The 23,842-nt window shown below is 42.8% G+C and overlaps 1 protein-coding gene across 1 annotated transcript; it reads left to right on the top strand.

The window, feature by feature from the left end:
- The first annotated feature begins 855 nt into the window (after nt 1-855).
- Nucleotides 856-22,428, top strand: LOC149932481 (uncharacterized). Its single transcript, XM_090156096.1, has 6 exons — nt 856-1,055; nt 18,243-18,460; nt 18,655-18,790; nt 18,927-19,060; nt 21,030-21,261; nt 21,759-22,428. Exons 1-6 carry the CDS (start codon nt 1,010-1,012, stop codon nt 21,872-21,874), a joined length of 882 nt encoding a protein of 293 aa, XP_090012222.1. The 5' UTR covers nt 856-1,009; the 3' UTR covers nt 21,875-22,428.
- The last annotated feature ends 1,414 nt before the right edge of the window (nt 22,429-23,842 follow it).

Below are 23,842 nucleotides of genomic sequence, written 5' to 3'. Positions count from 1 at the left end.
GTTTAAAAAGAGCGGGACAAAGGGAAGTGGGACGACTATCCTTTTTCGGGACGCGGCGTTTAAATACCTTGGGATTGCGTTTAGGTTATTTTGTTAGTCGACTAAAGAGGTCCGATTTTTGAGAGGCAGGGTGGGGATTCAACCATTTCGCGGGTAGCGCGTGCGGGCCGGGTTAGAGGAGACTGGTAGCCTGGAGGGGCGCGCGTAGTCCCTTCCGCGTCACCCGACACGACGCGTTCGCCACTGAAATCCCGGCGGACTCCGAGGAGCAAACCTTAGGTAAACAGAAGAGCTCCCCTCTTTTTTGCTAATGCGATTTCTTTTATCTGTTTTATAGCCGAGCGCGCGCCGCGCATCTAATATTATACCTAGAAAGTAGCCTCTCTATCCTAATAGCCTACAATCCCTCTCGATTTTTTTCTCTCTCTTTCCTATCCCGCCTCTCGTTCTCTCTCTTTTGGCGAAACTTGGTCGGATGTAAGTTAGGAGCCAAGCGCGCGCGGTGGCTTTGAATCGATTGTCGCCTTTTCCCTTTCGCAGATGGCGCTGCATCATAATCTAACGAAACAAGAGAAGCCACGAGGAGAGAAGAGAGCCGGCTGCTGGTCTTGAAGCAAAACGCGTTTTCAAAACCCTCGTACCTGAGAGTTAGCGACTGCTGATCAGAGTCACAGCACGCGAGTGAGAGACCCCGACAACCACCCACACGCGTCAGGACCCTCCGTTCAATCAGTGCCGGCGTCGGGAGGACAAGGAGGCCACTATACACCACCGAGAATTCGCGTTAAAAGACATTAATCGCGCTAACCCGCCCCGTCGCTGATATTTTATTCCGCTCCCCTCCACCCTTTTTAAAGTCGGCAGATTTATCAAAGAAAACACGACGCGTCCTTTCTGTTTCTAGAATAGCTTCTCCGTTTAAAGTTGTTCTTGACCAGTGTCCATCGTGAAGATCCCGGCGAGGGAATATCGTGTCTCCGGACCGCGTTGGGGCAACGGCCGGGAAATTATGGGTACACGAATTTGTCCTTTCTTCGCTTTGGTGCTACTAGAAGGTAAGTTCTTATCTCAATATAATCACTCTCTATTAAACATTTTACCGTTAAAGCGAGCGTCGCAAATTCCGTCGCGTTTATTAATCGGGATAAAGTTAGACCGATTTCCGAATAAAATATTTGAATTTTAATGGTCGGGATGGTTCGGTTATAACTCAATTATGCAGGGTTCCCAGATAACTCACCTATTTCGGGAGTAATAGAGAAAAGGCGCTAGGCGGAGATTAGAGCTTACTAGAACAGGTGGAAGTGCTAAATGGATTACTGGCCGCGTTATGGCGTGTTCGGCGTCGGGCGTAAAAAAGAGCAACTACTCGGTTCCGCAATAATAAAGAGATTACTATCGGAAAGAGCGAAAGCAGTTTTCACAGTGGCCGCTTTCGCCGAAACTGAAGTAGGCGAGAATATCACGTCCCCAAAATTTCCTCTTTTATATCATCCCGTTAAAACTTTCGAAGCGTATGCAAATATAGCGCGTTTAAAACTTTCGAGCCGCATTTACGGCTCAACAACTTTCGGTTCGAAATTGGGTTATAACGAAACCGCACGCTAGAGCCGGCCTCGTAACGCCGTAAATTATTGAAACCTTCGCTCGTAGTACGTCAAAATATCGTCGTCGTAAAAAGGAAAAAAACTAAACGTTGTCGATCTAAAAAAGGAGCGAATGGAAAAAGAGCGACGTGAAATATTTATCAGCCTTCGGATCTCGCTCCTTTGTTTTTAAGCGGGTGAGGCGCCTCGATGCGCCGGAATAACATTGTAAACAATAAGTAAAACTTCGCTTAAGACTTTCCAGAGATACCGAGCCCCCCTCGTCCCGGTTCAAACGGCGCGATCTTAACAAGCTACTCCCGGACCGTCTTTTCATCTCCCTTATTTCTTATCCACTACTCCCCGATTCTTTATTCCATACTTAATTCCCTTCTCTCAATCTCCGTTCCTTCCCAACTTAGCAATTCAAGCAGGGCGACCCCTTTGACTGGTCGTCTACGGTGCCGCTGATTGTAGTCTAAGGAATAAAAGGCTGACAAAAGCGGAATATGCCAACGCGCCCACCCCGTACGACGCATTTTTCTCGCTTCTTTTCGAGGAAATATTTCTCCAAAAAAGATCGAGAGGGGGAAATCAAATCTTTCAGCCAACACCGATCTTTTTTGTTGAACTGTCACGTTCACTCGCGATACTCGTGTACTGGATAACCGAAAATATTAGGGCCGGCGATGTCTGCTACGACTATTCTATATGCTAATTTTCTTTTCAGGGTAACGGTTCGCTGTTTACCTTTTTGACTTTATTTATTCGCGACCGAGAATTTAAAAAAAGGGCGGGACGAAAATTGAGGGTTTTTATCACTGTTAAAATATCACAATCACCTACTTTAAGCTTAAATTTAAGGCTTCTTTGTTTCTCCCGTCTTCGGAACGCGAAAGCGTCCAAAATAAGCTAAAGGAATTACGAGTGAAAAACCACGAGCATGGCTTCGCCTCTTTGATCGCTTTTAAAGCGAGGCCTTTTCACCCGCTCGTGTCTCAGCAAATCCAACAAAATACTACCTTACAAATTTAGTATCGCGGAGGGAAACCAATTTCGGACGTCCATTTCGCTGGCAAGCAAATTACGAAAACGACGGTCTAACTGCGCTGGCACATCATTCGGCAAAATTGTCCTCTCTGGCGACCACGAAACGGTATACCTTTACGTGAAAAATAAAAAAATTGCGTCCAATAATGACAGTCTCACGTAGGAATCTCCGGGGAAAAAATACCAGCGTGGTTTTCGCCAACAAATATAGCTTCGGCGGCCCTTCTTCGCTCTAAGTTGTTGGGCTCTTTCCGAGCGCTTATAGAAAAAGGTCCCCATATACATTATTCCGAGCTCCGCTAAGCAAAATAAGGAGAGAAAATGTTATTTCCTCTCCCTTCCCAGTCCCCCTCTAGGGCGGCGGGCTTTCTTTATTTCCCTCCGCGTCCCTCACGGTTACCTAATGGGAAAGGCAAAGGAATTGTGTCCCGCGAAAGCAGACTGAGACGCCACAAAAAAGAACTTGGAATAAGTCGACGAGTCCGAGATGCGAATTTGATGAGCGTCAAGGCGAAAACCGTTTGTGGCGTGCTGACGGCGTGCGGCCGCGACACGTCCGTCGATGGACGTGCGAGGCGGGACGTGCTCGCCACTACACTCGGACCGGCGTCGCTTCGTCTCCAACACTTCTGGCGTTCGTCCTGGACTGACCCGTCGGTTCGCCGCAGCCCTCGCGAAATACAAATCCGTTCCCTTTTTTCCGTATTATCATTTCTCGTCCCCTTTTCACCGAGTCGGAACACCTCTTCGGAAAGGCGAAGATGGCTTATTGCCCTTCTATTTCCCATTTCTTTTCCCTCTCTGATACGGAAGAGCCCCCACCCGCTTCCCATCGATTTCCCCGCCCTTAAGACATACCCCCTTCTTTAGGCCTCATCCAGATAGAACATACTACAGTAAGAGATGAAGAATAAAAATAAATATAAAGAGAGAAAGGGAAAAAGATATATTGAATGGAAAACACAATTGGACGCGCGGGAAAAATATAATACGTAGCTCGCGCTCGATCGTATGTTTTTTCGTCTTCTGCTTCCGCGATTGGAAAGCTTAAAATATATCAAGAATTCGGTAATATCCGCGGCGGGAAATAAACTAGGAACTATGTCGACATAGAGTTTTCCGAGGCGTCCCAGACCCTCGCTGTAGCTTGCTAACGAAAGGGATTAAGTATTAGAAGTGGCGGAAGTGTGAAAGATCTAATACCCAGCGTATATAAATTCCGAAACAACAGATTTCCGACATAAACTAGATAATCAGGAAAAGGATTAGCAAATAATACACGCGAAATATAGTCATAGTGTAAGCTATTTTCAAAATTAAGACTTTTAAACGCGTTGTACAGAATTATTATAATAAAAATAATATTATACATTTTCAAGCTGGCCGGAGTTGAAAAACGCGAGATTTTAGTAGTCTATATAGATATATATAGATCCACGGTGGAACTCGGTCGTAGCTCGAATGAACTAACAAGAGGTGTTTATTGCCGATTTTGTTCAAAGTCGGGAACAACCCAGTAAATTTGCCATGGCAACCGAAAATGTTTTTGACCACTTAAAACACAGGGTACTTACCTACGAAAATTAAAAATAATTTAAAATAACGAAATGGGTATTTTGGACCCCATTTAGGTAAATTTCATCAAGTTCGGGTAAATTGTAACAAATGTTTGATGAAAAAAATCTCATTTTTGTGGTCAAAAACATTTTCGGTTGTCATGGCAAATCGAACGGATAGTGCAACGTCTCCTTTCAGGAAATTTCCTATCTCATTTAGGTCTACATTATGCCCGACTTTGAACAAAATCAGCAATAAACACACCGGGTACTCTCCTCGTAAGCTACCATACTCGAAGGAGTTTATTACAGGCTTTTGGTGGTTGCTAAAAAATTGAACTGGAATATACGCAACGCGCATTTCGCTTTTCTTTAACTATGGGAATCTGTTCAACGTCAAGCTGGTGTTATGACGAGAGGAAAAATCAAAGTTAGAAGCGGGAGTTTTCTTTCAAGAGGGTGACTATAAATATCAACGATAGGAGGCGCTCGCAATCAATGTCAGAGAAATAAAACGAAAACGAAAGACGCGTGATATCGCTCTGTCCGTAATAGCGGAAGACGTGGCGTTATGTTTTCCGACGCTTTTCTCGGGCGATAAATAGCGCCGTTATAGGCAATGAAAAGGAAAACTCGGCCCGAGATTTTTCAACTCGAAAGAAGCGAAGGAAGCGGTTTAAAAGAATAAGTCTAGCCTTTCTTACGGAGACAAAAGAAACGCGAGAGCGTGGGAGTCAGTTATCAAAACTAATTTCGTCAGATTCTGGGAGTTTCGGAGGGAAAATACACGTTCCGCGGATGAATTTAGCGCCGGATTTACAAGACAGAAGAGACGCGACAGCTTTGTTCCTTCCTCGCCGTTTTCAGAATTGATTTTCGTCTCCCTCTTTTCCAACCGTATACGTAGTAGATGAGGATGGCCCGAAAGATGCTGGCCAAAATTCTTACAAACGAGAAAAGAAAAGGTGCAACATTAGATTTTTAAAGATGAGCGCGGGAGAGAATGGGGAGCCGTCGAGTTTAATGGGAAGCAACGAGAGAACGTTTTCGGCGCGCGCTTTTTAAAAGCGTTTTCTTCCACCTCACTTTCCGGTCGCGCAATCTATTACCGACACTATGAATAGAAGAAGGGGCCAATTTTGGTGTCAGCCAGAGAAAACGACGGCCGACACTGCCACATTTTTCGTGGAGCCGAAGGTTGGGGGAAAATCTCCGGCCAGTTTTTAAAAGAATAAAGAATTGGAAATCAATCGTCGGCCGTAACCAAAAGAAGATATTCTCTCTCTTACAGCCAGGTTGGAAATTTCCACGAACATCTTTGCTAACAAGAAACTCGAACTATGCCATAATGAAAGACGTTTCCCTTTATTGAATAAAAGCAACGGCCTTACGAGCCAACTTATGAAACTCCAGTTTTCACTATTAACACGTGGATATATCTAAAGCAATTTTGAGAAATGGACTCCTGTAAACACTAACTTCATTGAGGGTTTAAAGTATGCGATTTAGGGTGTCGCGGACGAAAACCCGCCAAGAAAAATAGCTAAGAAACTGGCCTAATTAAGTGAATCTTTAAGATTCGTGGTAATAATTTAAGTACTTCATAAGAAAAAGTGCTAGATCTTCTTCTTTTAAAGTATTTAATTATTAATTTAAGTCTATTACGGTCCGCGTGTAAAACGTAAATGCGAAGTGAATAACATTGTAAGGTCGATTTTTAATTTTTCTTAAGCTTCAAAGACACTAGTTGATATAAAATAAAGGATGATAAAATACGCGAAAAAGTAGATTAGTCCATAAAAAATAAATATTGTTTAAATAGCTCTTTCTATACACTCTTTTACGAAGTCGGACATTTCATTACAGGCCTCATTTAATATAGTACAGGCAAGGGCGCCTGCACCTGCTCATCAGCTCGCGTGCACTTGACCGCGTGAAGCGGCTTTGCATGTACCATTTGAAATCAGATCTGTAATAAAATGGCAGCTCTCACAAATAAGGATATTACGCATACATGTATAAAAAGTGTTATTTTTTGGAGCGCGCGCTTTATAATATTTCCGTGTATATTGTCTGGTGCGTTTTCGCGCGAGCTCAGCAAAAACCATAATATGCGCGCGCTCTTTAACTTTAACTGCACGATGAATCTAACGTAATCACGTGACCTCTCGTATTTTATATAAAGAGCTATTCACATTTTATTCTTTTAACAATTCTAAATTTTAAAATTGGCCTAAATATTGTACTCCGCATTAACTAGAAATTTTCCATTGTATTTAAAACCAGGTCGAAAAAATATCTAAATTGCCTGAATAATAATTTGCGAATACAACTAGATTCATTTTTGGGGATGCAATGACGTTCGTGGGTAGCTTTCTTTCCCGCTCTTCTAATAATCGGCGTCTGAATCAATTCTCTTTCATTAGCCCCTCTCAAAGATCCTCTTCGGAAGCGTCGGACCAAAACAGCTCCGGTGTCCGCCCCCTTTCATCCGTACTCTCAACCACACACGATCTCTTTTAGCCCACTTTTCTCTCTTTCGCTATGGCACCCGCGTTAAGCGCGCGTCCTGGCCTCGCTCGGAGCTGGTCAAGCTACAGCTCCCCTCAACTAATCCACTCTCTCTACTCGGCGCGCGCTTCTTTCCGGCTGGAGAGAGCGCGGAGCAATCAAGCTCGCTATGAGCCTCCGCAATTAGCGGCAATTAACACTTAGCCCATCAAGGCGACTGAGCCCCCCTAGAAACAAAAGAAACGCGAAATTGGCACGTCTGTTTCTTTCCAAATGTTATATTTTAGAGCGAGACTCCGCCAGATTGGCCTCTCGTATAATACAAACTGCGCGCGGAAGAGAATCCGAGAGTGTGGGAAAGCTACGTTCGCACAGCGCGTTCCCAACTTCTCGTCTAAGCCTTTGGCCTTAGGCCTTTGGTTAGCTTCGAGGTTAACGCTAAATGAGAACACCCGGTGTGGACGTAACTTAAGGATAAATAAATTAGGGTGGCCCGAATAAAAATAAAATCGGGGAAAGAAACGCGCGCAATGAGAAAAGAGAAGGTGGAATTAATCATAACGACTCGACGTTAAGAAACGAGTGAAATCGGGAACGGAAGGGACGGTACCTTTACCGGGTCCCTACCGGTGAGGAGCGGTACTACCGGAAGCTTTATAGTTCTACGTCGAAATGAACCACTAATGAAGTGAAGGTGACTTACGCTATTCGCTAATTCAGCGAATTTGAGGATTTATCCCATTCGACGGAGCGTAAAAGAAATGGATGACGTCTCGGATTAAATTATCGTAGACGGGACGCTTCTGAGTTATCCGTCTAAACGAGATTTAAGGCAGTCATATATAGAATGAGATGGATCTGTTGAGAGAACACTGAGGGCCATCGTGTATGACGGCGTAACATGTTGCGGAACAAGATCTCGTAAAACATTGGAACGTAATCGCGCTAAGTACTCGGGCCTCTTCGTACGTGAAATATTGCTCTCAACGTCGTTCGGCGCCCGGGAATAATCGCGCCACGCCGGATTCCGTAGTCAATAAACGTGAAGGATAAATTAGTGGGACCCTTAATACGTAATATTCATGGGAGGCTGCCATCTAGGTTTCACCCGACGACTTAACACGATCGAGTCGCTCTCTCTCTATTTACGAACGGGTACCACCTTCTTTAGCATTCGAGTCAGGGCAGCGCGTACTCGGGGCAATGTTTTTTCCTTTTATCGTCGGCGGCCGCGGTTGATTTTATACATGTACGTACGTTATAAAAAGGGTGCGCTAGAATCCAATATGGCAAATGCGCCTTCGATGAACACGAGCCGCAATTAGTAAATAACAAAATTGGATCTTATATGTTCAGCGCGTGGGACACCGGTAATAAATAGACTTTATACTTCGAGGCGATCGATACTTACGGACCTTTGTTATAAACCGGTCCCGAGTCAAATACGGCCCTTTTATCCTATTATTTAAAAAATAAAATATGGTTGGCCAAGGCCTATATATATTTATAAAAGAGATTAACCCTAAAAGCCCTCCGAGTTTCCGCGTTCCAAAAATTTTACAAGAGAGAGAGAGAGAGAGAGCAGGGTCGGAGGGGGAACTTATTAGGAAAATGATAGGCATAACTCTTGGCCGGTAAAGAGCTCGGGGACCCAAGGGATGAATTCAGTTTTGACCAACAACTCTCCCACGCCCCTTCATATACTTTCCATTCGACTATATCACTAGCTCTCTTTGTCTCCGCGCAAAAGCCCCTCGAGTGTTTATCCGTCCGATCACTACGGTCGGCTCGTTCCGCAGCTAGCCCGGATAGCTACCTGCCCGGACACTTCATGACGAACTCACCCGACGCTTCGCTCAACAGCGTAGTGAGCGAGTAAAGTTAAGCGCGGCCCGGGTTACCTCAAACTGTCCGGTTAGCGCCGATTAAAACTGAAAAGCTTGTTAATTCAAAAATCTACTTTGGCTCAACCAGCCTTAAGTTTTATTTGAAAATTATAGGAGTGGTAACGCGGCTCTTCGCGTCCGAAGGCTCGTAAATTTTCCGAACATTTTTGATTATTACCGAAAAGAATGGCGAAGATGAGCTAGGCTGTTGGGGGCGTGTTCTACCAATCAAAAGTTGCCGAGTTGTTTGTGTATATGAATGATAAGTTTTTATCGGGATTACGGCCCTAACTAGGGCGTGAAATTTATTAATTGGGGAGGGGTTAAAGGAGTTATTTTTTGAAGGGTTTGTCGAGTTAAGTTATTTTTCCTCATAGATTTTTTATGGACGTGACGAAACTAAGGTCGGGTAATGACGGATCCACGCCTCCTTCCACTCCAGTTATACCAAAAGTAGGCCTGTTTCCAGGCTATTTTGGAACCTAAAGGAAATAAATATTTTACGTGTATATGTATATTGTCGGCGTCACCAGCTTTTTGGATAATTGGATTTCAGTTCCCCCTATTTTTACCCAAGTCGATAGGGCTAAAAGTGTAATCTTAAATCAAAGGAAAAAATGGGGCTGACATGTTATTAAAGTTTGGCGAAAAAATGCCTCGCAATTAATTTGGCATTGTAATTATTTTTGTAATTTCGCTATGTAAAAAATGCGAAGCGAAAAAAAACTTTCTTATGTAATGTTTAAATTACTTAAAAATTTGGAGAAAATAGGATTAAATCGAATTTTACATTAACTTATCTGAAGTAAAGGCCAAGTGCCTGTAGAAGTGTTGTACACGCCGCACACCGGTGTCTAGGGACAAGTTAATTTTAAGGGGTTGCAGTTTCTACGAAAAAATCCTTTGAGGGCCCGTAGCATGTAGATGTACTCAAACGTAGGCAATAGCAAAGGTAATTTACGAGATACCGTTCCTATTTAGTAAAAAAAGAAACTCGATTGTAATGCGGCGACATATAATAACGCTGCCCTAAATAATTTACATTAGCGTGTCGTACTTGAAAATAGGAAAATTATCGATAGTAATAAATAATTTATTCGGTTATTTTATACGCTATGTATTTTCCTAAAAAGAAAGTAAAATTTACAATTCATATATTATCAAATATATGATATCATTTTAATGGGATAAAATTCGAATTCAAAAAGTATTCGAAAATATCGAGGCATCATTATACGGAGAATATATCTATATATAGATACACCGAAACTAACGCCGGGGTATCATTCTAAAGTAAATCAAACTCGGTGTAGACGCGCTATCGAATTGGTTTTCAATCAAAAAATGTTCCCCCCAATACAACAAACATGTTCGGAAAACACGCGACGCTAAACACGGAAACGGCGGCCAAGACGAAAGGGAAGCTTTATATTTCATAGAATAAACGATTGATCCCAAATTACGGATAAAGAGATTGGTCGGGATCATACGGAAAACACTCTCGGATAAATTTTTCGTTTCGTTCGAGTTAAAAACTCTTCGAGTGCTTTGCCGATGAAAGATCAAAGGAATTTGATCTTCATTATTAAAAAAATCACGAGAGAGCGATATATCGTGTTTTCTCTCTCTCACTCAATTTATCCCTTCTCTTCTTTCCCGACAATGATGAGAGGCGAGAACTGCTTATTTAAAACGCGAGTGCAGTTCCAGTCGAGACTAGTTGGCGCTTCTTATAAATAAATTAAAATAAAGCCTTTCAAAGTAAGGGTAAATTTAGGAAAGGTTAGACGTCACTTTTTTCGCTTTCAGCACGAACGGCTAATCCTCCATTATAGTCATTAGAAACGGAAGTAGGATAATGGCTGGATAAGAGACGAGAAAATAGGTGCCGCAAAAACTCCCAATTATTTTAATTAGTTTTTAGCAACTTAAGAGGAGAGCGTAGGATGGCGGGCCAATAAAATGAGACAAATTTTAAACCGCCGTATTTCGTGGACAAAGGGAGGAATTAAAGGGCTTTGGACGATTGAAGAGAAATTAGAACGTCGGCCGGTATTAAAAGGGGGCGGGAAGATTCCGCGGGAAATATATAATTGGCTTTCTCGTTGAAATAGAACGCTCCTTCTCGGAAGCATTATCTCGTAGTTAGAGAGAGGCTGCAGTTCATGCCCTAATTAATCTAGGTCTGCCAGAAAAGTTTGACAATAAGTTCAGCCCAATTTAAGCGTCGAGAGCCGTATAAATATCCAGTTGTTGGAGATTCGCGTCGGAATCGAGATAAAGCGGACCTGTTTACCATTTTGTAAGGTAAATCAGTTTCGCTCTCGCAAATGGATTAAATCGCGGAGAGACTGAGCCAGGCCGTCTGAACTCGCGGCAATTCCAACTTTAGCGGATTTTGGCGTACGAATCAATCCCCGGGGGATTTGCGATCTTCAATCAGGACCGGCGTTAACACTCGATATAGGGAATATACGCGGCCAGCGCCGGCCGTATGGCGTTACTGTAAAACGGACAATCGGGAAGAACTATAAGCTTCGCCATTTCTCTTTATTTCGGAAATCAGCGAATTAAAGGGGATATTATTATTCTTATCGGCAAGAATCTTGCTCTCGGATTCACTTATTACAAAGCAACCCCTTCCAAACTTCCGCCAGCGAGAGAGATCAGCTCGCGAGGAAATCCGCCGCCGACAGCCGCGCGCGAACAATTGCTTAGAACTGGCGAGCAATGGAGTTTATAGACCCCTCGTACTTGGAAGAGGAGGTGAGTGATCTCGTATCGGAGCAGATATCTCACTATCTCGGGAGAAACGGAAGAGAGCGAGAAAGCCCCGCAAATTGAAGGAACTAGATTTTCCCGAGCGCACCATTATAAATTCTAATTCGTCTACAATCTTCGGGCTAAATAACTGAAAAGTACCTAGACGAGATTTGAATTTTCAATAGAATGAATGGGGCGCGCCACCCACGTCACGAGAACACCGGCTTCCTCTCTCTTCAAAGTTGGCGGTTTTCTTGAGCGCGCTAAAATGAAACAGAACGCTCCGAAACAGATGCCACGGCGAAATGGAAACCTCTTTCTAAAGAGTATACTCTCTTTCTCGGGCCGACGATGGCCTATAGTCCGTCGCGCGTTAAGAATAAGGAAAAGAGGCGTATGACGCGACGAGGAGAAAAGAGCTCGTCTATTCGCCGTGAAAGGAGAGAGGGTGACCGAGAAGAATTTGTTAATGACGAACCGTCCTATCCGCCTCTATCGCGTTGAAACTCAACTATAGCGTCTTCGCTGGCGCGTCAGTGGGACAGATACCACCTGGAATAAATTGGCATTTCGTGTACCCGTTCCAACTCTATCCCACGCCAATAAAGCTGTCCTGGAACCGAGAGAAGTTTTGGCGGGCATTAACGGTTAGCGACAGCCGCCCCTCGCGTAATACTCTTAGCGATACTAATTCGGTCACCGGACGCTGCTCTTGTAGCCGGGGAACGGGTACGGTCCGCTCCGTCCTGGCTTTTAACGTATACAGCCATCGCGGATTCTCAATTACAACATACGCTCTCGCCCGCATCGTACGTAGAAGGGTGAAGACAAGCTCTAGACGCGAGCGGCTATAGCCTGGCTAAACAGATTTTCTCGTTACACCGAACGTAAAACTTCTATATACATTATAATTCAGTGGCCCTATAAAAGAGAAAAGAATTTCGGATTCCTTTAAAACTCGGTACAGTGTCTAGAGTGGCGAAACTTCCTCTTCCAAAACTCTTTCATTTTTATTCGCGTACATTACAAACGTGTTTTCCTCTACCCAATTTTCCACTTCCCCCGTTTTGTTAATGTCACCAGGCGAAACATTTTTAGGCAAAGGTCCATTTTGAATTTATGGATTTTTCGTTTTCTTTTATTTGTTTTTCTCTCTTTCGCGAACGCGACGGGATATAATAGGTGAAAACTGCCAACCCCCCCTTTCAGCCTGCGCTGATAAATTTGTGTTTGGGTCATTAAAATGTCGTTTATTTTTTTACGACTTTTTCTTTTATCTAACTAGCGCCATTTACTAAAGCTCTACGTAGCGCGCGTCGTAGTTTCTTCACTTAAGTTTGACCCACATCGAATTAAAGAAATCATTCAAATTATTTACGCGTAAAATATTGGTGAGCTATCGTCACGCCGGCGCTTACAATATCTTTCATTTACGTGACCCTCGCGAGACACGATAAATAATATACTACGATAACATATCGATTCCGTATCTTGGAAAGATGAAGAGGGGATTTATTATCGATCGAAATAATAATAAAATGGGGCTCAATCCCAATAAAAAGAGAATCCAAATTAACTCGGCGAAGAGTCCTTTTTTAGAATTCTAAAAGAGCGCGCATTTTTTTTCCTCCGCGAAAAGAAGCCTCGAAATATTCCATGAAAATAAGAAGGGTTTGGCGGTTGGTCCCAATGGTTTCTTTACTTACCCTCAAAAATGTATAATGAAATTCCGAAATAAATGAAATCTGAAAGTTATCTCGGTCTCCCCTTCGCAACGATTCCCCCCCTCGGCAAAAGCCAACCCATTTCTAGTACAATCATTGATCCGTGAATCTTCATACCGAGGTTCTAATACTTAGCGAATATAATCGGAGGTAAAGCGAAGCCAGGGTCAGCTAAGCTAGAAGCCATACGGGAGGCAATAAGTTTCGCTTCTACAATCAATTACTCTCTAAACGTATTTGAACTCGAATTTAGAATAATTTGAATTTTCTTTCCGTCAAAAGAAGAAAAATTTGGTATAATCCTATTTATTTTTCTCTTCCATTTTTTAGCAAACACTTCCCTAACTCTCAGGCGTATGATTTCCGACTCCCCTATAATATCCGCAAATCAATAAAATAAGAAATAGATTAAACAGAAGAGATAACGTTTCTTGGGAATTTATCTAAGTCTTATATTTTCAATCAAGAGTTAAAACGAAAATGGGGGCAATGATATCCGCCTGGGACTGGATCCAAGATTCTACTCGGCGCGTGGATCTAATAAGATAGTTCTTTCTTTTTCACCATTTTCGGTCTGCGGGGAGGAAACTAAGTTCGCGTGACTGGACCAATCTTTTCGAAGTAGATCCTCGGTACACGTAGGAAGGCGGGAGTCTTCTTTACCCCGCAGCGAGTCCCTTACAACGCTTGGTTTTTCGTTAATGAGATCCAAGCGAGCAAAAGTTTCTTACCAAACATAGCTTTTTGGGCATATTTTGTCCTTTATTATGGAAATTATCGTACTCTGATAGTGAGTTCTAAGATTAGTCTAAACATGATTTCCTACGTATAAATACAAATAAGTGGAATTTGGAGCCTGGCTTTAGGCACTCTCCAAGTTTCTCCCCACAAATCTATAGTCATCTCCAGTACTAACGTCTCTCTCGGGGCCCGGAACCGCTCTCGTCGGCTCTGTGCGCTAGCATAAGATTTAGAAAAAATATGCACAGAGGTGAGACACATTTTTCATCGACATATATATATATATATATATATATATATATATATATATATATATATAGTAGAGTAGGCGTCGTAAGGCAGAGCAAAAGCGGAAATATAGTTTTGCAAATGCCCAAGAGCCGATTCATCTTCGTTTGGCGAAAAGACGAGAGAAAGTGTGGTCCGTATCATTTCAACGAGCCCGCAGTTTGACACCGGTGGCGTTTTCGCAGCTGCGGTCGAGTCCCCTTCCGTCCGAGTTCAGGAGAACCAGACCCCTTATAAATGCTTTTCCTTTTCCAAACATATTTAATATATGCATATATGCTTATTCCAAGAGCGTAAATGGGCGGCTATAAAGGCAAATATATCACGGCGACTCGCCTCGGGGTTCGCTGATGCGATATGTTGGCCGCGAATCGTATATCTTCAAGAATGAAGGCCAACGTTTCCGACATTATAGGTCTAAATAATTTGACAACAATATCTACGCGGATTTTGACCGTCCATATTTTGTCGGATGTCTTAAGAACCCTCTCAAATCTTCAGTTAGAATGCTCTTTCTCGAAAAGCTACTTCGATTGAAAACAAAACTCAATAAAAACTAAAATCATGGCGAAAAATTTTCACTTTTCTTTTACGCTGCAATTTCTAGTAAATGGTTGAAGGAAATGACATTTACTCAGAATTACGAATATTCTTTAACTATAATTAAGTTAAATTGACATTAAACAGTTTTTTTCGATAGTGAATAGACGATTTTCGCGCTATTTTCGTAAGCGTTTACGTTCAATGTTTGGTATGGGAGAGTTAGCCGCGGGCGCTGGACGAATAATCCGTTCGAGCAAACAGCGTGACGGCGGGCCCCAAAAGTGATCGAAATCCGTAAATATTGAACCCCCGAAGCGGGCCGGGTCCAAGCGGCGGATGAGTTTTCAATTAATCGCTTCGAGGAGGGAGACCCTTCTTCTGGGCCGAGTCTAGACCGGAGACGCTATTAGCGTGTTTTGCTAATAAATTGTTGATCCCTAATGACCCGAGAATCGAGTTTGTTCCCGTTAGTTGGCTTCTTATCCCTCCTCGGGCCGCCTTCTCAACCCGCCCCCCCCCCCATCCTCCTCCACTTTGGGCCCCCCCTCGAAGTTTAATAATCATCAGCTTTTGTTGGCGGCAGCTATCAAAGTTGACAACGCACTCCGAGAGGGAGAGAAAAGGGGTGTAAGACTAATGTCGAGGCCCGGACACGCGAAGCGGCCATTATTAGGAACAAATCGCGGTCCGGAAAAAAAGGAGGAACGATCTCGGCTACTTTCGGGTTTATCTCTCCAGCGGGACCCAAATTAACAATAGCTACGAGGGGAAAAAACCGCTTGTTTAACCCCGACGCGCTAGCTCTTGTAAACAGCAAAAAAATAAACTAAACACAGCTCAGAGTTGATGAGTTTTTGGGTTTATGATCCGCGTCCCAACTCGATTATCAAATTAAACAACTTAAAAGCTTTTTTTCGCCTAGATATTCTCAGAAGTAAATTAGCTAAGTTACGTAAACTCTCCTAAATAAATAGTTCTTCACGATCCTTTTGAGTGGAAAATGCCGTTTCGGGAACACCCCTCGGGTCTTAACGATTAAATATATTTTCATTGATTTAGAGTGATCTTAGCTTTATGCGTGTTTATTTTTTAAAATACCCTTTCTTTAATTGGCCTTGGTAAGTTCCCACTATCGTTTTCGACTTATTTATCTGATTTTTGTATTGGCACATGTTTAGTTTCGGGTTTTTAGCTCATCTTTATAATAATCATAATCATTTCTAGGTTTTCCTTCGCCTTCAAGGCACATTTCTAAAGAAAGTTTACGATATTTCTCTATACCTTGTCGTTGTTTGTATATAGTTACAGCAAGGTACAAATAGTGACAGCTCAAAATTTAAAATTTAGCAATTTCAAAAACAATATACCTCTATATTTTGAGCAGGCTAATTTATCCCCTAACATGGCGGCTTATTTCCATACCCAAAATATAATTTTAAGATTAAACCAATTCGACCTTGTAAATAATGTATTATTTTAAGGTAGTGTATTCGGTTTGAGTTTATTTGATCGATTCCCGAATGATCGAACGGGTCCCATTTGATCGAACGAAATTTGATCGAAAGGTACTGTAGGGTAAAACTACTAGTTTTTGGGAGTAAATCGAAAAGGCAACATCTAGTCAGAATGAGATACATTCATTTTTTTTACTTATCTTAGAAGACTGTTGCCACGACCAAAGATGGCCACGATGCAAATTCTCGGAACCCCTGTACAGAAAAAAACCTGAGCGCAGTGACGTAGAAAACAAAATATTCTATCGGACATAATTAATAGAAAAACCTATTAAAAAAACGAACTCTGTACCTAATTTTTAGCAATAAAAGGGCCGTGAACGTGGTCAGACCCCTCGTATACAACGGTGCATACGCACCTACGGCGCGCGTACATCAACCTAACCTAACCTAACCTAACCTGACCCTATTTATATATATCAAAAACGACGGGCCGTTATCGTCGATGTCATAAAAAATTCATATAGTGTTTAAAGTAAAAATCTCTTCATCTTTGTGGCTTAGTACAGTTAAAGCAATGAATTATTCCATCATTATTCCTTCTGCACTTAAGCAATTAATTATTCCATCATTATTCCTTCTGCACTTCATATTGACATTCGGTAAAATTAAAACATACCAACTGGTACTATAAATACTTTTGAATTCGATCAAATAGTATTCGATCATTTGAAGGTTCGATCTTATGAAACAAATGACAAATGGGATTCGATCAAATGGAATTTCGATCAATTGCAACGTATAATGATCGACTGTCGATCACATATGTTTCGATCAAATGAACCAACACCGTGTATTCGTAGATGGCAGCACACACTGACTGAACCACCGTAAGCTTCTAGGGAGGCGCGTGTTTGATATGGGTTTCCTTTAAACTAATATAATTAAGCCTGGGGAAATAAGCATCGACTCTCGACAACTTTGTTAATAAAGTTAATAAAGGAACAACGTATAATTAAATGGTAAGAGGAAATACTCAAAAACCCTTAATAGAAATTTTCCCTGCCCACTTTCGGTTTCGCCGTAGAAGGATGCGCTTCCTCGTATTTCTATTTTACAGACACGCCGGACCAATCGATCGAAGCGAGAGCGATGCAAATTCTATTCGAAAACTTATTCTACCCTCGAGGACGCATTTTCGTTGGTTTTGATTGGGTGGTTCTTCCGGCGGTTCTCCCAACTTACCCTCGCAATATTATTATTCGAAAACGCAATTAAGGCCATTTTAGAGAAGGGGTGGGTGGGCGTATAATCACGGTATCGACGAGTACACACGAGATAGACATATCTCGACACTCTTAATTATAAAAGGTCGGGTTGCTTCTCGTTTCGCTCCGTTCTTGTTTCATTTTGCCCGTAATATAACTATCTATGATAAAAAGAACGGCAAACTTAGTTTTCCTGACAACGCAATTAAGCGAAGCACCCTTAACAGAAAGCAAGCGGCCACCCGATATTTTTCTAGCGGTGGAAAAAGAAACGCTCATTTTGATTCCGTAACAACACTCCGCTCGCCTTTAGGCTTCGTAAAGAATTCCGCCGCAATGTAGATCGAAAATTGAGCTACAGGTACTCGAGAAATCAAGGCTCTCGGGATTTGTTCTTCGGTTTTAAAGTACTTGGAATGATTTTTAAATGAGTCAAATTTATTAAGAGCGAACCACTCGGGAACGGGGTCGCGAAGTTTGAAAATGGCGTGTGAAAGAAATTCGAGATTTTTCGGGTAGATTTTTCAAAACCACGCGCGATTGAAAGAAAAATAACGAGCTTTTGTGTCGATTTCCATTTTGTATATTTCGAAAACAGCCCTTCAAACTGAATAAAAGACGAGACGCGTGGTCAATGCTTCGGGAAGTTGAAGTGTCGAAGTTTGCTACGGAACGCAATCGTGTGAAAAGCATTTTGACAATGTAATTCCAGTACAAGTTACTTATTTAAGTTGACAGCGAGCGCTCTCTTACTCGAAACGACTAAAACAAAACGCGAACGTGGGATTAACCTAGTAGACGATAAATTTCTAAACTAACATTGTCGAAAAATAAGTCTCAGTCGAACGGTTCTCTCCGTTTCTCTCGCTCAGCTTCGTGGAGCTTGACGTTCGCCCTGAGGCTGGTGATGCTGGACGTGCCTTCCCCGACGACGGTTGGCGAATCGGTGGAACTCACTTGTAGCTACGAGCTGGAGAACGAAAAACTCTACTCTGTCAGGTGGTATAAGGACGACGTCGAAATATACCGATACGTTCCGAACGACTGGCCTCCGGGGCAGTTCTTGCCTCTCCCGGGAATAAGAGTTGACGTGAGTCACGATATAGCGAGCGCCGATATTTCAGTAACGGAGTACGTACCCGGGGTCTTCGGGGAAGAGCGACCCTTTTTAGCGCCAACTCAGCGTGAAATTCGCCTTCCCCAAATACTTCACTCGTATATACTCCGAGCCGCTAAAACAAAGTTAAAACTTTGCGTATTTGACGAGACGATATCTACTGGCAGCTCGCGAAATCTGGAAAACAATCCTTGTTTCTGCGACGAGTGGATCTGAAGAGTGCCGGTACTTATCGTTGCGAAGTTTCGGCCGAAGCACCCTCGTTTCAAACATCCGAGGATGAAAAGGAAATGAAAGTCTTCGGTAAGTTGCTCCCAATCCCTAGATGCGCCGTCACGTCAAGTTGAACATTTTTATCCCGTATAAAACTAAAATTTCACTTTTATTAATATATCGTCTTTTTAACCACGCTCAAATATGTGTATTTATTTGAACGTAGTTTTGCCTTCGGAAGGACCAAGCATATCAGGAGGACTACCCAAGTACCACAACGGAGATACCGTCTCTGTCAATTGTACGTCAGCGAAATCCAAACCAGCCGCTCAACTTAGGTGGTTCATCAACGACGAACTGGTAGGCTATCAACTTGGAAAACCGCGGCAACCATATTTCCCACTAATTATTGAAGAAAAAAACTAATTAGGGCCGGAGTGGGGTCGTGTAAAAAATGACGTAAGAAACGTAGGACGCGAGAAAATCGGGCGTGCCTAGCCAACGCGCCGGAATTTTTTCTTAAGTAACCATTAATTAATTCAATAATTATATCTTAATCGTAAGATTTTAACACCGCGAATGAGTCGGGGTGTAAATCTCTATCTTTTACAAACTTCAACTCCACCCATCTTGGTTTGGACAGCCCAGTGCATTTCGAGGAAGGGAGGGAGGAGTGCGCGTTTTCGACAGCGGAGTATCGTCCTCGTTGTTTCGCCGAGCGAGAAATGTCTCTTAATAGAGGACGCCTTTTCCATCTTCAGGGTTTATAAATCTAATATTTGTCGAGCCCCTTCTCGTCTCCCCGATAACGGATCCCGCCATAACATTGAAACAAACGACGCGGCACCAGCCTCTTCGTTTCCTAGCCCTTTCCCGTACTAGCTCGTCTTACTAGCTCGTCCGAGCCTCGAGTATAGTCTAGTACGGTAGAGTACGCGCCCGCTACACTCTCGACCACTAACTCTCACTGCGTTGCCAATCGATCAGCTGGCAGCCACCCCGATAACAACCGACGCGTATATACCACTCTCTTTCGAGCCTATTTGTTTTCCGTTCTTTTTCTTAGCCATTATTTCCCATATGGGCGCTCGCTCCACCCTATAGTCTCTCTTTCTTAATGCGGAAGGAGTTTTGGCGAACGAGCGACCGAACCCGCCGCGGAAGGACGTTTAAAAAAATCAAACTCGAAATGTATTGGAAAGTTTTTAGGCACTCTCAGTAAATGACCTGACTAGTTTGTCTTTTTTTCGATAGTTTTTCCTTCTGTCCATTTTTTCTCTCTTTGGTTCTCCGAGTTATGGATTTTTCCCATTCTTTCCCTGTTTTTGGTCGATTACAAATTGTTTTATATCCACAGTGGAGCGGTGAAGGGATTTCCCGCCTTAAGCGAAGGCAACGTTGAATTGATGGCCAAGATTTTAAGATTGTACCTTCTTTTATCAATATTTCCCGAGCAACCCGGCCCCCTCTTCCTCTCCTCCGTTGCCAGACTCTTTTAGCGCGCTCGTTATTTTATAAATCGACAGAGCGAGAGAGGCCGAGAAGAGTGTCCCCGCCAGCTTCCAAACTCTTAAGAAAAAGAAACTAAAAGAAAGAGAAACTTGACTAAGCAAGGTCATTACGTTCAATATTGATATCCTTTCGAAAGAAAAACCGTTAAGCGCTTTGTTTAGTCGCGCTTAAAATGTAAATGCCATACGAGAGATACTTATAAGAATAAATAGCCGTTCATCTTTTTATTTTCGGTCGCATCCCCTCCCGTCGACAAATTTTATTTTCGTTTTTTTTTAAATAAAAACCAAAAAAAGAAAAAGAATAAAAAAGGGTGGGCGCCGGCGGATGAGGGAGGGTTCCGGAATGGGAAAGGAGCCGTCGACCGAAGAATCGCCGACCCATTAGAACTTAGCCACGCTACATTAATGTCTTTTCAACTACACTCCAAAAACCTCGCTTCATTTACGAATTTTTCACCCTTTACGTCCGCGCAAGAAAACTCGGCCATTTATTCGAGTAAATGCCCGAGATGATAAGCCATAATTTGAGGCCCGCGGGCCCCCTAGATCGGAGAGCGGAAACCGACGCGAAGAAAAAAACTGGGTATAAAAAAAATGAAAATGTATAACCCGAGTATGGCCTTGCCACGTAAAAATTTTATTTCGCTATTCAGGTCGACCTTTAAGCCATAGGGTTTGCTTGATATACTAGCGCCTATAAAAAAAGGTAGAATCAAATACGAAAATATGGTTCATTGCAATCCCGGTTGAGAATCGCGTGATTATATTGAAGATCGCCTATATTTTTCTTTCACTTCTTGGTTTTGCGTCCGAAGGCGGGACCGGAATACGAAACTCAATATTCGACTACTTTGCACGCGGATGGCCTGGAGAGCTCCACTCTCGGATTGAGGTTTCGCGTCAAAGAGAAACATCTGCTAGACGGAAACATGAAGCTGAAATGTACGGCTACCATTTCTCGGATATATACCATGAGCAACGAAGAGATGCTCTTCGGGGGACTACAACAGTCCTCCAAACTACAAATCTTGGAGAACAAAAGCCAAGGTAAACTTCTATATATCGGCGCCAGAGGGCGGGCGAGAAGGGAAAGGGGCTATTCCGATATAATTCATTCGAAGAGCGACGGTTGCGGTTACACTTACCGCCATCGAAATAAATGGAAGTGGCCGACCGACCTAGTCTCGGTTGGATCCGAGTCAACTTCCGCGCAACAAACCACCCTTTCATCTTCTCTCTCCTTCTGACTACGATCATTATACGCGTTCCAACAAACCGGAGAAAAGATCGATGCCGGCTAGAACGCGTTACGTACAATAACGAATAGTCATATAGCGTTTAATAATTAAAACAATAGTCGCACCCGCGAGCTTCTTCGCGGTTTCCGAAGGGAACGCTTCGCTATTCTTTCGGCCGGATCGATCTCGAGACCAAAGATTGGCCCGGGAGAACGAGAGAAAGGGTGTGAAAGGAATACCCTCGTTACGTAATAGGGAACTTTCTCGGAATAATTTCCCTTGATGAGGCTTTTGTGTCCATTTCAGTTAAAGACGGGAGCGACTCGGAAAACGGATCGTCGTCGACAAGTAGCACACCCACTGTCACGTTTTCCAGCTTGTTCCTCACGATATGGTGGGTCGGGACGACGGTGTTCTTTTAGCCCCCTCGAGTGCGCGCCCACTCCAACTTCTCAATCGGACAATCAAGATCGTTCGCGGGAGGATGTTTTTTGTATTGTTTGAAAACGCGAACGAACGAGTTCAACTCGCCTTTAAAAGCGATTACGAGGAAAGGCAACCACGAGGAAACCGAAGCTGAATTAAGGACATCCCGATGAAGCCGTGGCTGCGGTTATTGACGCGAGATCGCGATTGTTTTATCGGGACCCAAACACGACGACATATCACGCGAATTCCGTTCTGGAAAAGTTATTGCTCGGGATTCGGCGGGAAAGAAATTGCGAGGCAAGATTTCGAAAAGCGCCACAAATATCAAAAAACAGTTAATTTTAACGAAGGGAAAAAATAAATATCACCAAAACCCCTGTGGTTATTTATAAATCCCCACAGTGTCGCCACCACTTCCAAGTTTATTTTTATTTTAAAGTTTAACAAAAGAAACCCGGTTATGAATTATAATCATGATGATAAAGAAAAACTTGTCATTATTACGTGTATTCGCGATATCTATGTATAAAAGTATTAAATAAAAAAATCAATGTTGCTGTTTTTATACGTTCTATGATATGCGTAATGTAAGCATGGATAGTAGATTTTAGAGGATCGGTAAATAGCCTGGTTTTTAGCCCCCGTAAATCAATCACACTAAGGGAGTCGTCCAAGGTTATTTGAAAAAAAAAACAAGTATCGCTAAGAGTGGACGATACTGTTCGAAAAAAGATAAACACGAAGTACATTTTTACGCCAAAAGGTATTTTTTCACGTTTTTATAGATTAAATATGATATACTAAATATCAGTTTTTATTGAATTAAAAAACCAGAATTAAAAATTACTAAAATATAAAGCGCAAAAAATTACGGAACAATATCAACCGCATTAGCGCTGATTGATACGCGGGGAGAAATAAAATGCACTGTGGAAGGGTATCGAAAACCTGTCCCCTTAATTTTATGTCCCCTTAATTTACTGTCCATGATGTAAGTAAAAGTCACGTTGATATAAATGTATCGATATAAGTTAATATTTATCTAAAGTTGGCCAAAAAACTAAAACAAATGGTTGAATCGCGTTATTATTAGGCCATATTGGGTGACGAATTGTCTATTAATTGAGAAATTCATCTCGAAAAGGCTTACCGTTATTCCAAGGAGGGGATACGTCATTAGTGTAGGGTAGGTGAAAACTGCTGGAAATTATTTGGCCTAAATTATTAGCAAAGCCCGTTGAATCGCGTTCCTGTAGCGACCAAGGCGCGGGGAGGGGGCTCAAATATTTAATGAAATAGCCGAGTGACGCGTGCCAAAGCGCGAGTCGGACGCCCGTAAGCGCCAGCATCAACCTTTAGGTGGTTATATAGAACCGGAACTCGGTCGAAAAGCGATAGAAGGCGAGAGGGGAGAGCGAAATTTTCCAAGATTGTAAACAATCGTTAAGTTTGGTTCGTGTAATCAAATTTGAATTCTAACAAGGAGGGCTCTCTATTGTTTGCTACCACGGGCGGCGCTGGTGCCTCGGGATCGGGCCCTGTTTACCCACGGGCGCCCGCTCGCGTCCGTTTTCGGGATCGAACCGGGACGAGCGTTATTACTTTTAACCCTTCCGTGGACAGACTCCGCTTTGGAACTATTCGTCGGGACAGGGACCGCGGCTCGAGACGCCACCATATACGCGGGACCTATTAAACGACGGAATTCGAGTCGGCGGAGAAAGGCCGCCTGTACAGAGTTCTGGCAGATACTTTTAACGGCGCTCGAAGCGATTAAAAGAAGGGCCGCGAAATTAAAGTTTCGCGACGTAAAACTCGCGACAGTAATCCCGCGGAAACGTAAACATTTGTAATTATATAAAGCCCGGAATTGGCGACACAATTCATACGCCTGTTAAATATATATAGCGAGATTCTCCGCGTTCGAGCAAACATTCGAACGATCTAATTTTATCATATTC

The sequence above is a fragment of the Leiobunum rupestre genome, chromosome 8 (assembly GCF_980474605.1).
Source record: "Leiobunum rupestre chromosome 8, qqLeiRupe1.1.hap1, whole genome shotgun sequence".
NCBI classification, from domain to species: Eukaryota; Metazoa; Arthropoda; class Arachnida; order Opiliones; family Sclerosomatidae; genus Leiobunum; species Leiobunum rupestre.
Note: the sequence above shows the minus strand (reverse complement) of the source record. Positions and strands in the feature narration are given on the sequence as shown.